At 40.2% G+C, this 13,754-nt stretch overlaps 1 protein-coding gene across 11 annotated transcripts in view; it reads right to left on the reverse strand.

Annotated features, from left to right (window-relative positions):
- The window catches only part of LOC103352374 (coiled-coil domain-containing protein 7), a 258,082-nt gene that overhangs the window by 46,022 nt on the left and 198,306 nt on the right, over window positions 1-13,754 (reverse strand). For 10 of the 11 annotated variants that reach the window (XM_051833415.2, XM_051833414.2, XM_051833410.2 and 7 more), the window contains 3 exons: window positions 12,341-12,424; window positions 11,217-11,300; window positions 6,599-6,682 (listed from right to left, as the gene is read on the reverse strand). In XM_051833415.2, coding sequence (XP_051689375.2) covers window positions 6,599-6,682; window positions 11,217-11,300; window positions 12,341-12,424 — 252 coding nt within the window. Of the gene's footprint in view, window positions 1-6,598; window positions 6,683-11,216; window positions 11,301-12,340; window positions 12,425-12,932; window positions 12,968-13,754 lie in introns of those variants that run through there. The other variant, XM_051833421.2, reaches the window with a different exon arrangement.

Consider the following 13,754-nt stretch of genomic DNA (forward strand, 5'->3'; position numbering starts at 1 on the left):
GATCGTAGGAGAAATGCTTGCGACTTTTCCTCATTCAACATGATGCTGGATGTAGGTTTCTTCTATACCCAATTTGCTTGAAGTTTTTTTTTTTCAAAGATTGATTTATTTGAAAGAGTTACAGAGAGAGGTAGAGACAGAGACAGAGACAGAGAGACAGAGAGAGAGAGAGAGAGAGAGAGTCTTCCATCTGCTGGTTCACTCCTCAAATGACTGAAATGGTCAAAACTGAGCTGATCTGAAGCCAGGAGCCAGGAGCTTCTTCCAGTTCTCCCTTGTGGGTGCAGGGGCCCAAGCACTTGGGCCATCTTCTACTGCCTTCCCAGGCCATAGCAGAGAGCTGGATCTGAAGTGGAGCATCCAAGACTTGAACCAGCATCCATATAAGATGCAGGCACTGCATGCCAAAGCTATAACCCACTGCATCACAGTACAGGCTCCTGCTAAAGTAGTTATGACTCAAACATGTGAACAAACGGGATGTCGGTGCTGCAGGTGGTGATGTAACCCACTATGTTTTAATGCCAGCCCCTACCATAAGCTTTGATGTGATGTTTTTTCATCTTCACTTGTTTCTTGGAATTTTTAAATTTCCCTTTTGATTTCTTCTATGTCCCACTGTTCATTCAGGAGCATGTAGTTCTGTCTCCATGTGTTTGCATATTTTCTAGAGTTTCTTAAGTTGACAATTTTAAGCTTCATTCCATCGCAATCCAAAAAGATAATGGCATTTCAATATTTTTGAATTTGCTGAGACTCGCTTTATGACCTATCACATGCTCGATCTTAGAGAAATTTCCGAGCACTGATGAAAAGAACATGTTCTTTACCCATGAGATGAAATGTTCTATAGATAGCAATTAGGTCCATTTGGTCAACAGCTTGGGTTATCTTTGTTTCCTTGTTGATTTTTCATCTAGTTCATCTGTCCATTGGTAAAAATGTTGAAGTCCCCAATTATTATTGTATTGGAGCCTCTGTCTCTCTTAAATCCATTAACATTTGTTTTAAATAGCCACACACCCTATCTTTTGGTGCACATACATTTATTATAGTCATATCTTCCTGTACAATTGGTCCCTTAATCATCACATAATGCCACTCTTTGTCAGTTTTGACAGTTTTTGTCTTAAAGTCTATTTTGTCTGACTTCTGCTCGTTTTTGTTTTCCATTAGCATGGAGTTTTCCATCATTTCACTTTGTTGATAAGGTGTATTTCTTGTGGGTAGCAAATAGATGCATCTTCCTTTTTTTTTTTTTTAATACATCCTGCCAGTCTATATGTTTTAATTGGAGAATTTAGGCAATTTACACTCAAGGTTATTGATAAGAAATGACTTAGTCCTGCTATTTTTTCATTAAAACTATTGTTCATTTTGAATTTCCTTTGTACTTTTACCAAGAGATTTTTTGCCTTCACATCTTTTCTCAATGCTGACTATCATTCTGTTTCTAAGTGTAGTAATCTGTAAGTATCATTTGTAATGCTGTACTAGTGGTGACACACTCTTTCACTTTGTTTTGGAAGGTCTTTTTCCCCTTTATCTATAAATTAGAGATTTGCTGAGCATACTATTCTGAGTTCACAGGTTCTTTTGTTTTAGGACTTGAACTCCCTGTTCTCTCCTACCCTGTAGGGTTTCTGTTGAGAACTCTCCTGTTAATCTAATTGGAAATACTTTTAAGATAATCAGGCACTTCTCTCATTCCCATTTCAGGATCTTTCCTTTATGATTCACTTTTGGAAATTTGACTACACTGTGTCATAGTGAAGGTCTTTCCTGATCGTGTATATTATCAGTTCTATGTGTTTCCTGGACATGAATATGCCTATCTTTCTCCATATTAGCGAAATTTTCTGCTATGATTTCACTGAATAGATCTCTTTCCATAGCTTCAGGAATTCCTGATGTGTAGTGTGGTCATTTGACAATATCCCATAAGTCTCAAACACTATTTTCAGGTTTTCTTTCTTTTTTTCTTTTTAATTTTAAAACATTTTTTTATTTTAAATTTTTTTAAATTTTATTTTATTTTTTTTGACAGGCAGAGTGGACAATGAGAGAGAGAGAAACAGAAAGAAAGGTCTTCCTTTTGCTGTTGGTTCACCCTCCAATGGCCACCGTGCTGCGGCTGGCACAGCACACTGATCCGAAGCCAGGAGCCAGGTGCTTCTCCTGGTCTCCCATGCGGGTGTAGGGCCCAAGGACTTGGGCCATCCTCCACTGTACTCCTGGGCCATAGCAGAGAGCTGGCCTGGAAGAGGAGCAACCGGGACAGAGTCCGGCACTCCGACCGGGACTAGAACCTGGTGTGCCAGCGCCACAGGTGGAGGATTAGCCTATTGAGCCGTGGCGCCAGCCTATTTTCAGGTTTTCTATTTTTTTCTCTATTGTCTGACCGTTTCCAAAGATTTTTCTTCTAGCATGGATAATCTTTCTTGTGCTTCACCATGTCTGTTATGCTTTCCATTGTATTTTTCATTTGACATATTGAACTCCCCATTTTTACTCTTTCAGTTTGATTTCTCTTCAATATTTGTCTCCTGGGAAAATTTTTCATCCATGATGTGTATGGATTTCTTAACTCATTAGTTTTCTTCTCATTGTTTTTGAGTAATCTTATGATAATTCTTGTTGAATTTCTTCTCAGGCATTTCATCTGTGTATTCAGCTTCACATTCTAATGTTGAAGTGTTTCTGTGTTCCTTTTTGGGAATCATATTGTGTTTCTGCTAATGCTTGTCATACTTATATATTTAAGTTTAGACGTTTATGGAAACCCTGGTTGCTTTTTTCCTCTGATGCTTTTTTTTATATGCATCTGTGGCTTATTGGTATGTCTGCTCCTTCAGGGGTGTGTGCTGGGTGTGGCAAGTGAGCTCTGGTCATTGTGTGGGTGTGGTGCTAGAATCCAGGGAGTCACTTAAGTTGGATATGGTAGATATTCTCCATTACCAGCAGAGGGGAGGGTATGATGTCATGGGCTGGTGTGATCACATTCTCACCACCTCTCTGCCAAAGTGATCAATGCCTGTGTGTGAGCCCACAGAGATTTCACACTCCATCCACACAAGCACATGAACTACACAAAGGATCTGTGCATTCCTCAGTGTTAGCATGGAACCCTCTGCCATGACCCACCCAGGCACTCAGGGAACTCTGAGGGCCCAAGGACCCAGCCACACCCCATGCCCTCTTGCCTAATCACAGAATTCCCATAGTCACAGCATGAAGCTCTCCTAGTCACAGGGAATGGGATCCACTCTCAGCCTCATGAGCCTCCTCCATCCACAGAGAGAGAGCTGCAGCACTCCCAGGGGCAGCTGCTTGCCTAATAGATGTTGGTCGGTACTGTGCCTTGGAAAAGTTGATTCTGGGCACCTTGACAGTTAGGGGACTGGAGCACTTCACAGGTCTGAATGGGCTTCTTTCCCTATTGCCAACCCTCCAGGCCAGGCTCAAAGTCAGCAGGGACCTGTTATTTATCTCTCTGATAACATTTTCCAGTCACTCAGGCTGTAACAGACTCTAACTGCCTTATTAAGATGGCACCTCCTTCTGCTAGTTTCTAGGCACCTTTGAAATTTTCTTCTTTGTTAGTATCTCTTTCTTTCAGTTTGAAGAATTCCTTTTACATTTGTAGGATGAGGGCTTGGTGGTTTCCAATTTTATAAACTCTTGTTTGCTTGGGAATGTCTTTATTTCTCTCTTACATCTGAAGTATAGCTCTGCTGGGTACAGTATTCCTGGCTAGCAATTATTCCTTTAATACTATGAAAGTCTTATCTCACTCTGTTCTGCACTGTTAGGTTTCTTCTGAGAAGTCTGAAGTCAGACTACTGAGACTCATTTACATGTTACATACTTCTGCTTCTCTTGAAGCTTTGAGAATTCCCTCTTTATATTTGACCTTGGAGAGCTTGATTATTGTATGCCTTGTGGTTGATTTGTTTGGGTTGAATCTGGTGACTCTGATCTCCTTGTGCATGAAGTATCTTTCTCTTGGTTTGAGAAGTCATCTATTATTATATCTTTGAATATATTTTTATATCTTTGGCATTCTCAAGTAACTCTTGAACACAGTAACTTGGGTACTTGATTTTCTTTGTTTTTAAAACATATACTTATTTATTTGAAAGACAGAATGAGAGAGCGAGATGGAGAGAGACGGAGAGAGTTCATCATCCATTGTTTCACTCCCCAAATGGTGACAACAGCTAGGTCTGGGCCAGGATCAACCCAGGACTCAGGATTTCCATCCTGGTCTTCCACATTGTTATCAGGGGCCTACATGCTTGGACCATCTTCTGCTGCCTTCCCAGGTACATTAGCAGCAAGTGGGTAGGAAGTGCTATAACTGGAATCCAAATTAGTGCTCTGAGATGGAATGCTGGCATTGCAATTGGCAGCTTAACCTGCTGCACCATCACACGGCTACATGAAGTACTGTGGGTGCATGCCAGCTGGTCTGAGGATAGAGGTGACACATCAGAACATGTCTCTCCCACCAGAACATGAGCCTTTTCCCAATGTCAGGCAAGTCCCAAGGCTCCATGATTGAGTACCAGCCCAGGGTTAAAGTCTCATGATGGTGGGCCAGGCTTTGGTCTCCAAGGCAAAGACCTAAGTCTCCTATTCTGTCCTCTATGGCAGATGGGATCTTGCTCTGACTCCTGGTGGACATTGTGGGCAGGGTGGCGGAGGCCACCTGGCTACGTAGGGCTCAAACACTCATTCTGCACATAGGTCCCAGGGAGCAGTGGCTGTGGGGCTGTGACTCCGAAAGCTATCACAGAGGACTTGGCATTGGGATTCAAGTCTAGGGACTAACTCTCGCTCCTGCAAGGAGCAGTTGTCTCTAGGCTTACACCATTATTAGGGGAAGGGTGATGCAGGCAACTCTGTCCTTTCTACTTTCTTTAATGAGATTTTTCTTATCATTATACTAAAATAAGACAGTAATTTCTTACCTAACTTCTGTAGTTCTTCTTAAAGTGACTTAGTACATGAACAGCTGCTCAAATTGATATCCCTGTGTTGAGGTATGTGCTGAAGTATCTAATTCAGCTGTTGTCTTGCTCCTACTCTCCAGAGAGGTTTACTTAGCTCATGGTTTTGAAGGTTCAAAGGTCCACACCTGGTGATGGCCATGTTGCTGGCACAGGTCCAAGGCATCATAGGTAATCACATGGCAAGAGACTGGGATAACATGCATTTCCATGTACTTGTCTCTGTCTGTCTTTATATAAAGTCACTGGTGCTCAATCACGAGGCCCCACTCTGATGATCTTATATAACCCTAATCACCTCCAAGGTGATTAGTCACATTGAGTTTCCATCCTCTTCATATTTTACAAAGGAGATTAAACTTCGACATGAGTACTGGATGGACAGTCATGTTAAACCATGGCAGGCAGGGCAGTAACTATAGTGTATTAGAGCTATCTTTGACTCTCTTCTTAGTAGGGTTTTCTTTGAACATATACTTTCCTTACTTCTCTGTTAATGTGTTTGCCTCTTTTTGTGAATACTTCCCAAGTTCTACATTTCAAGGTTTGGTCCCCAGAGTGTTAGTGCTGGGGACCTGTAAGAGGTGGAGCTTAGGGGGAAGACCTTAGGTCACTGGCTGGTGTAATGAATGCATTTTAATTGTGACATAGACACAGGTCCTTTGAGATAAATGGGAGAATGCTATAGCTTCGATGAGTGTCTCCTAAAGTTTCATGTATAAAGGTGTGGTTGCCAGGGTGGTGGCATGAGGTTCTTTGGACATTTATGAGGTAGGGCCCAGAGAAAGGTCCTCAGGTCATGGGGGGATTTGCTCTCCCTCAAAAGGGATTGTGAGTTTCCAGTCAGGCTCTCCCCTCCCACCCCCCTTATTCCTGGCTTTCCATGTGATCCTTTCTTCTTCTCTGTGCTCTGTCATCTACATGGGGCTTTACAAAGCCTGCAAAAATGCCATTTGGACATTCAGTCACCCAAAGCATGAGCTAAATAAACCTGTTTCCTTTGTAAGTAGCTTGTCCCAGGTATTTCATCATAATAATGAGAATCTGACTAATACAATGCCAGAGATCAAAGTGTGATATGTCTAATACTATTGCTCTCGGACTAAAGATATTAGTATTATAACTGAAATAAATACATCTAAAGCATAAATACATTTATGATATTATGAATTTGCATGATATTTTATTTTTATAGAGGGAACCAGCAACCATGAAATAATTATTATGTTCCTTTTTATAATATTCATCAATTAACACTTATACATTTTCAAATTAAAAACACATTTTATAAGCCAGATATATAAAGTAAGCAGATAACATTGGAAATGCTTACACCAAGATTTTTAAGTGTCACTACAACACAGTATATTGTATGTATGTCTTTCTAAATGGAGCATTCATAAACTTATATTTCTAGAATTCCAATGGTATTAAATATGAGGCTATAGGAGGTTAATCATGGAGTTTACCTATGTAGTACTAAATATAGTTACTCTTAACTCTTAACATTTAAAATCCTCATGTAATTTAACTTCAGGAATATAAAGAAAACATAAATACTATACTTGAAGAATTTCTGTACTTACCAGGCTGATTCTTTGGTTGTGTCTTAAAGGATCCCTTCATTACACTTCTTTCAACAAGTTCTGCCAAGGTTTCTGTATCATTCTCTAAAGAATTCAGATATTTCAAGTAGATTTTAAGGTAGAATTCAAAGATATTTCAAGTACATTTTAAGGTGAGTATGTGTGTACAGTGCTAACTTTACTAACACTTGCCATCATAGAAGAATTGCAATATAATGTTCAGATGGCAGAATGACTAAGCCTTAGGATTAGAAGGTTTGTTAGAGATCACATAGTCCTCATAGTATTGAGGTCTAGAATATGTTGTGACTTACTTGAGATCACACATCAAGATAATGATGAAATGGATGCCCAAGGTAACACCTTATGATCCCTCAACCAGTGCTTTTTCTATACAATGCTGCCTATTGTGCAAGCTAAAATAAACCTGGAGTTTATGATGCGAGTATAGTTATCCTACCGTGGGGATGTAACTGGTGAGGTAAGATATCATTTCTTTCTTTCTTTTTTTTTTTTTTTTTTTTTTTTTTTTTGACAGGCAGAGTGGATAGTGAGAGAGAGAGAGACAGAGAGAAAGGTCTTCCTTTTGCCATTGGTTCACCCTCCAATGGCTGCCACGGCTGGCGCGCTGCGGCTGGCACACCACGCTGATCCAATGGCAGGAGCCAGGTGCTTATTCTAGTCTCCCATGGGGTGCAGGGCCCAAGGACTTGGGCCATCCTCCACTGCACTCCCGGGCCACAGCAGAGAACTGGCCTGGAAGAGGGGCAACCGGGATAGAATCCAGCGCCCCGACCGGGACTAGAACCCGGTGTGCCAGCGCCGCAAGGCAGAGGATTAGCCTATTGAGCCGCGGCGCTGGCCTAAGACATCATTTCTAACAAGTGAGTTTGCAAACTATGGTCTCTAAGAATTACTCTGAGGCAAAAATTATTTAATTACTTTAGGAATGTTTTATATTATCTTTAAGTCTATAAACTGTGAATGAAGTAAAGATCAATGATACAGAAGAATAATATAGTCTGTGCAGTAAAAAAAAAAAAATCACCTCCCAGCTCTTCTGAGTTTGTAAATGTTGTAGCTGAGGAAAATGAAGTGGGTAAATGCACTAGGACTCAGCTACTTTTCATTTGAGTTATTGTGTGATTTGAACATTTTGCTTGATTTGAGGACTATTAGTAGGTCCAATCATGAGAAAAATACATGAAAGATATTAAAGTGGAATTCATATTAAGAAATGAACAATTAGGTTGGGGAACTGGGACAACCAATGGACCTAACATTTTGAGACTTAAAATTGGTTATAGTACAGCACATACCTGAAGTTAGGGGCCTGTAATGACCCAGATACCATAGAGTAGAAGCTTTACTCCAAACAAGTATCTAAACTTCTGAAAAAAATGCTAAAGCTTTCATTGTAATATTCATAGTCCAAATATACCGCTACTGAAATCTAAAGCACAAACTAGCTGGGGACATCAACACCAAACTGAATTAAGACAATTGGATAGAACGTCCTTTCCATGAATACATGATTATGTATTACGAAAGTAAGTAGAGCTACGACAATACAAAGTGGGCAATATTAGCACACGTGTTTTAGGATCTCTGGTTCTTTCTCCAGCTGGTATATGGAAGAATGATCCATGTAAAATGTGAATGTAAAGATCTCTAGATAAGCACAGAAGCAAGAGAAAAGCATTTTAGGGGAGATGGGATAAGCACTAGGAATATAATTCGTTGTCTCACAGAAGGTGTGAGAAGAAAGGACCTAGCATTTATTTATAGTGTTTGTCATAACAACATTCATATTCAGCATATCTGGCTCTTCGCATTTATTCCAGTGGATCTGAGTTACCATCTAGTGTTATTTCTTACTAAAATTCATGACCGTTTCTGCCTTCATCCTTTGTTTTGCATTGTAATATATTTCTATATTTTATAGGCCTAAAGGTATTTATTACTTAATATATTGCCTTTTAAATTATAAAGAGGGGGCTAGTGCTGTGGCATAGCATGTAAAAACTGCTGCCTGCAGAGCTGGCATCCCATATGGATGCCAGTTTGAGTCCTGGGTGCTCTACTTCGCATCCAGCTCTCTGCTATAACCTGAGAAAGCAGTGGAAGACGGCCCAAGTCCTTGGCCTCTGCACCCACTTGGGAGACCTGGAAGAAGTTCCTGGCTCCTGGCTTTGGATCAGCATAGCTCCAGCAGTTGTGGCAATCTGGGGAGTGAACCAGTAGATAGAAGACTTCTCTCTGTCTCTGCCTCTCTGTAACTCTGCCTTTCAAATAAAATAAATATATCTTCAAAAAATTAAGAGAAAAATGATAATAATATGCATTAATTTACTATATTGTAATTATATTTATATTCTCTTTGTGTGTAGATTCTAGTTATTCTGCAGAAACTTAAATTTCAGAGAACTTTCTTAGAATTTCTACTAAAGTGAGTTTCCTAAGGACAGATTTTCTGAAGTTTTATTTAGTTGAGGTTCTTATTTCACTTTAATTTTTAAAGGATAGTCCTACTTGGGGCCAGCGACGTGGCTCACTTGGTTAATCCTCCGCCTGCGGCGTCAGCATCCCATATGGGCATTGGGTTCTAGTCTCGCTTGCTTCTCTTCCAGTCCAGCTCTCTGCTGTGGCCCGGGAGTGCAGTGGAGGACGGCCCAAGTGCGTGGGCCCTGCAACCTCATGGGCGACCAGGAGGAAGCACCTGGCTCCTGGCTTCGGATCGGTGCAGCTCCGGTCGGGGCGGCCATTTGGGGAGTGAACCAACGGAAGGAAGACCTTTCTCTCTTCCTCTCTCTCACTGTCTATAACTCTACCTGTCAAATAAATAAAAATAAAAAAAGATAGTCCTACTCAGCACAACATTTTTGGTTCGCTGTGTTTTCTTCTGACACTTTTGCATATGCTCTCCCACTGCCCTCTCTGGACCGCACAGACAGTGTTGTGTCAGCTGTCAGTCTCAATGGAATTCCCTTTACACAATGAGCTATACTGAGCTTCCTGCTTTCAAGATATTTTCTTTCAGCATTTTTAATATGGTGGGTATGGCTGTGGATTTCTCTGTGTTTATTTTAACTGTATAAAATAAAACAAATATATAGATTAGTAGGAAAAAAGTATCTTCAGATATTAAAGTATTATTTGCGCAAATACTTTTTCCTGTTCTTTTTTCATACTTTCTGGTATTGCCATTACTAAAACTGTCATAATTCCTTCTTCTATAGTTCAAGCCTAATATCAAGACACTCTGGAGAATTTTTCCTTTGCAGTTACACTTTTTAAAAATATTTATTTATTTATTTTAAAGATTAATTTATTTATTTGAGAGGTAGAATTACAGAGAGAGGGAGGGACAAAAAGTTTTTCTATCCTTTGGCTCACTCCCCAAATGGCCTCAATGGCAGGAGCTGGGCTGATATGAAGCCAGGAGGCAAGATCTTATTCTGGGTCTCCCACATGGGTGCAGGGGCCCAAGCATTTGGGCCATCTTTGCTAAAATGGAAGAGAAGCAGGTCATACACAAACTGGTGCCCATGTGGGATGCCGACACCGCAAGCAAAGGCTTACCCTACTACAGCACAATGCTGGTCCCCCAAATATTTAATTACTTTTTTATTTGAAAGGCAGAGTTAGAAAGATAGAGAGGCAGAGACAGAGACAGAATCTTCCACCCACTGGTTCTCTCCTCAAATGGCCACAACAACCAGGGCTGGGCCAGCCTGAAGCCAGGAGCCACAAACTTCATCTGGGTCTCCCATAGCAGATGGCAGCTAAACCTACAATGCCACGACACCACCCCAGAAACCAACTTTGACAGCGCTTTGATCATGAACTTCTAGTCTTCAGAATGGTGATAAAATAAATTTCTTTAGTTTTAAAGTATTTTCTTTTGGAAACCTGAACAGCTAATACAGATATTTTCATCATACCTTCACTTAATGCCTTAAGCATGTTTTTAAAACAATTGCTTTGAGTGTTTTTAAAATTATTTTGTGGTCTGGGACTTTCACAAGCATTCCCTTTTTCCTTTTATACAGATTACACCTCATTGCTTCTTTTAATGATCCATTACTTCAAGTTGAAAATTGGATAGCTTAGATTATACATTAGAGAAAAAATAGATAATGACTCATGCATCTCCTTTCAGGGCTTGTTGCTGTTGGTTTATTTGTTTAGGGATCTGTGCGACCTTTTGCTTAAGTCCCCTTCCTTCTGCTATGGGAAGCCTCTGATGTTGCTTCTCCAAGAGCACAGCGTGTGTGTGCACACTGGCCACTTCAGTGGTTAGAACAGTCCTCTCTTCAAGTGCCTCTCTCCCTTATGTATATGTTAAGCTCTCTGTCTGTTTTGATATCTCACCAAGGGTCCATGAAAAGTCTTTCTGTGATTTCAGAAGTAAATTTAATTATATAACCATTGAGTTCTATGGATAAGTTTTAAACTAATAATATAGGAAATATTCCATTGGTAGTATACCAGAGTTCTACTAATTATAAAAAGAATTCATGAAGATACTTGTCCATGTAATATTAACTTAAAGATAGAGTTTCCATCAAAGATCCTTATTTAATTCCAGAGAAGTGAAGTAAACATAAATCCTTACTGGTCTGAGTCTTGAATTGTGTCTTGACTGGTCCCTTTCTTAGACCTTTTCCAACCGCCTCTGTCACACGTTCTACAGTAGTCTCTATAAAAATTATACACATATCAAGTGCTTTGAAAGGTTAAATTGTGCTCTCTCTGTTGGCTGCAGCATACAAGTAGTGGTAACTTAATTCATAATTGTTATTAAAGGAGGAGAATGATTTAAAAGGTTTGGGTTGCAGAATCACAAAACCTTTGAGTCAGAAGCATTCTAAGCAATCACATAAGCCTCATTTTACTGAGTAATTTCAAAATTACTACTAAATCCAAAAACATACAAAAAATATAAGTTAATAAGTCACCATCTCAGCCTAAAATTTTATCATTAAGCTTGGTTTTAACAAAGTATAACAGTAGTTGGAAACCTGTAATGACTTAAACCCCACAGTCAGAGACCCATGGAGTCAGAGTTTTGCATTGGAGAAGTGGCTGAGATATTGAATAACTGTTAAGGCTGCGCAGTGATCCTGACATCCCACGTGTATGCTACAGCAATCTGTGTAAATCCAGGGATGAGTTACAGCATCACCACCAAAATGAAAAAAGATACACTCAAATCAGCAGAACAGTAATTAATAATCAACAGGTGATAAGTTATGTCATTTGGGGGACCCTTTGGTGTTACTGAAGTATTTCCTCCACTCCTTACGATGGGAAGCTTTCACGCACACAGTTACCTGCGGATGAGCACTGTTTTAATAGGGATCTTCATCTTTCCCAGATGGCTTTGATAAGTTCTCTATTTTGGTATCACACCAAAAGTCAAGGACAAATGTGAAACTACATCAAGAATAAGGCAGTAACGTAATCTCTGAAATAAGTAACAAGACTGAAGAACTATTACAAATTCTCCTGATACTGCAGCAACACAGAGAAACTGTACAGCTGATTTTCCATGGAGAGTAAGTTTTACAGTCAACTAATTATTACAGTCAACTAATTATAGGAGGGAATTCAAAAAGACTTTTTCTCATGTAGTGATATACAGGTACTGGGTACTGTTAACATTAAAGAATCATACTTAAGAGAAATCCATAGAAGGTAAATAAATCAAAAGTAGATTTTAAAAGTTATGCTTCTTACCAGGGTGACTCTTCGATTGTGTTTTATTTTCACCCTTTAGTATGTATCTTCCAATTACATCACTCAATTGTTCTGTATCAGTCTCTAAAAAAGTAAACATATTTCAGTATTAATGTGTGCTTGCAGCTCTGTCATAATTAGCATTTCTGATTGGAGTAGAATTATAATAACATGCACACTGCAGTATCATAACAACTTAAAATTGGAAGAACTAGTATAAATCATATAAAACTCATTATTCTAAGGCTTAGATATGTTCAGTGATTTGATCAATAAGACATCAGTAATAACAAAATTTGTGCACAACTACAGCTGCTGAATACCTCAAATAGTGCCTTTCCACAGAACACAAACTCATATGCAAACCCGAATCACCCTGGATAGCTTATGGCAACTAATTATTAACTTCCAGTTATGTATCACAAAACTATTCTTTCTGTAGGCAGATATCTGTTGAGGCAGAAAAGGACATGGTCATCATAACTTACTGAACATTTCATAAAGTAAATATCCATGAATACCTCAATGGCATTTTTTGGGTTGTAAAACTGTAAGTCAAACAGACATCAGTTATGGAAAAGAATAAAAAGCTTCCTCTCAGTTCCTCTTAGTATGTAGACAGTACAGCTAGTAAGAAGAAATTAGAATATTTAAATTAGTACCAAATTTTGGATTTCATTCTTTTCTATTTGTGTTTTTCTGTGATTTTTACTTTTTTTTTTAGTTAGAATAAGAAATATCTAGGTATAATAACTGAAAATTTAAGATGAAATCTATGAAACACACTTCCTTTATAAGAAGGAATAATTAGAATTGGTAACTCTGGAATTAAAGTTTTTTTAAGATTTATTTGAGGGGCAGAGTTAGAGGGAAAGATAGAGGGGGAGAGGGCAGGGAGAGGGGAGGGAGTGAGGAGTGAGATAGGGAAGGGGGAGAGAGAGAGGGAAAGGAGGGGGAGCAGGAAAGGAGGAGGGGGAGAAGGAAAGAAGGGGGAGAGGGAGAGGGAAAGGGGAGGCAGGAAGAGGGGGAGAGGGAGGGAGAGGGGAGAGGGAAAGGGAGAAGGAGAGGGAGAGGGACAGGGAGAGGGAAAGGGAGAGGGACAGGGGAGAGGGACAGGGAGAGGGAGAGGGGAGAGGGAGAAGGAGAGGGAGAGGGACAGGGAGAGGGAAAGGGAGAGGGACAGGGGAGAGGGACAGGGAGAGGGAGAGGGGAGAGGGAGAAGGAGAGGGAGAGGGACAGGGAGAGGGAAAGGGAGAGGGACAGGGGAGAGGGACAGGGAGAGGGAGAGGGACAAGGAGAGGGAAAGAGGAGAGGGAAAGGGGAGAGGGACAGGGAGAGGGAAAGGGAGAGGGGCAGGGGAGAGGGACAGGGAGAGGGAGAGGGAGAGGGACAGGGAGAGGGAAAGGGAGAGGGA

Source organism: Oryctolagus cuniculus, chromosome 13, assembly GCF_964237555.1.
Source record: "Oryctolagus cuniculus chromosome 13, mOryCun1.1, whole genome shotgun sequence".
Lineage (NCBI taxonomy): Eukaryota > Metazoa > Chordata > Mammalia > Lagomorpha > Leporidae > Oryctolagus > Oryctolagus cuniculus.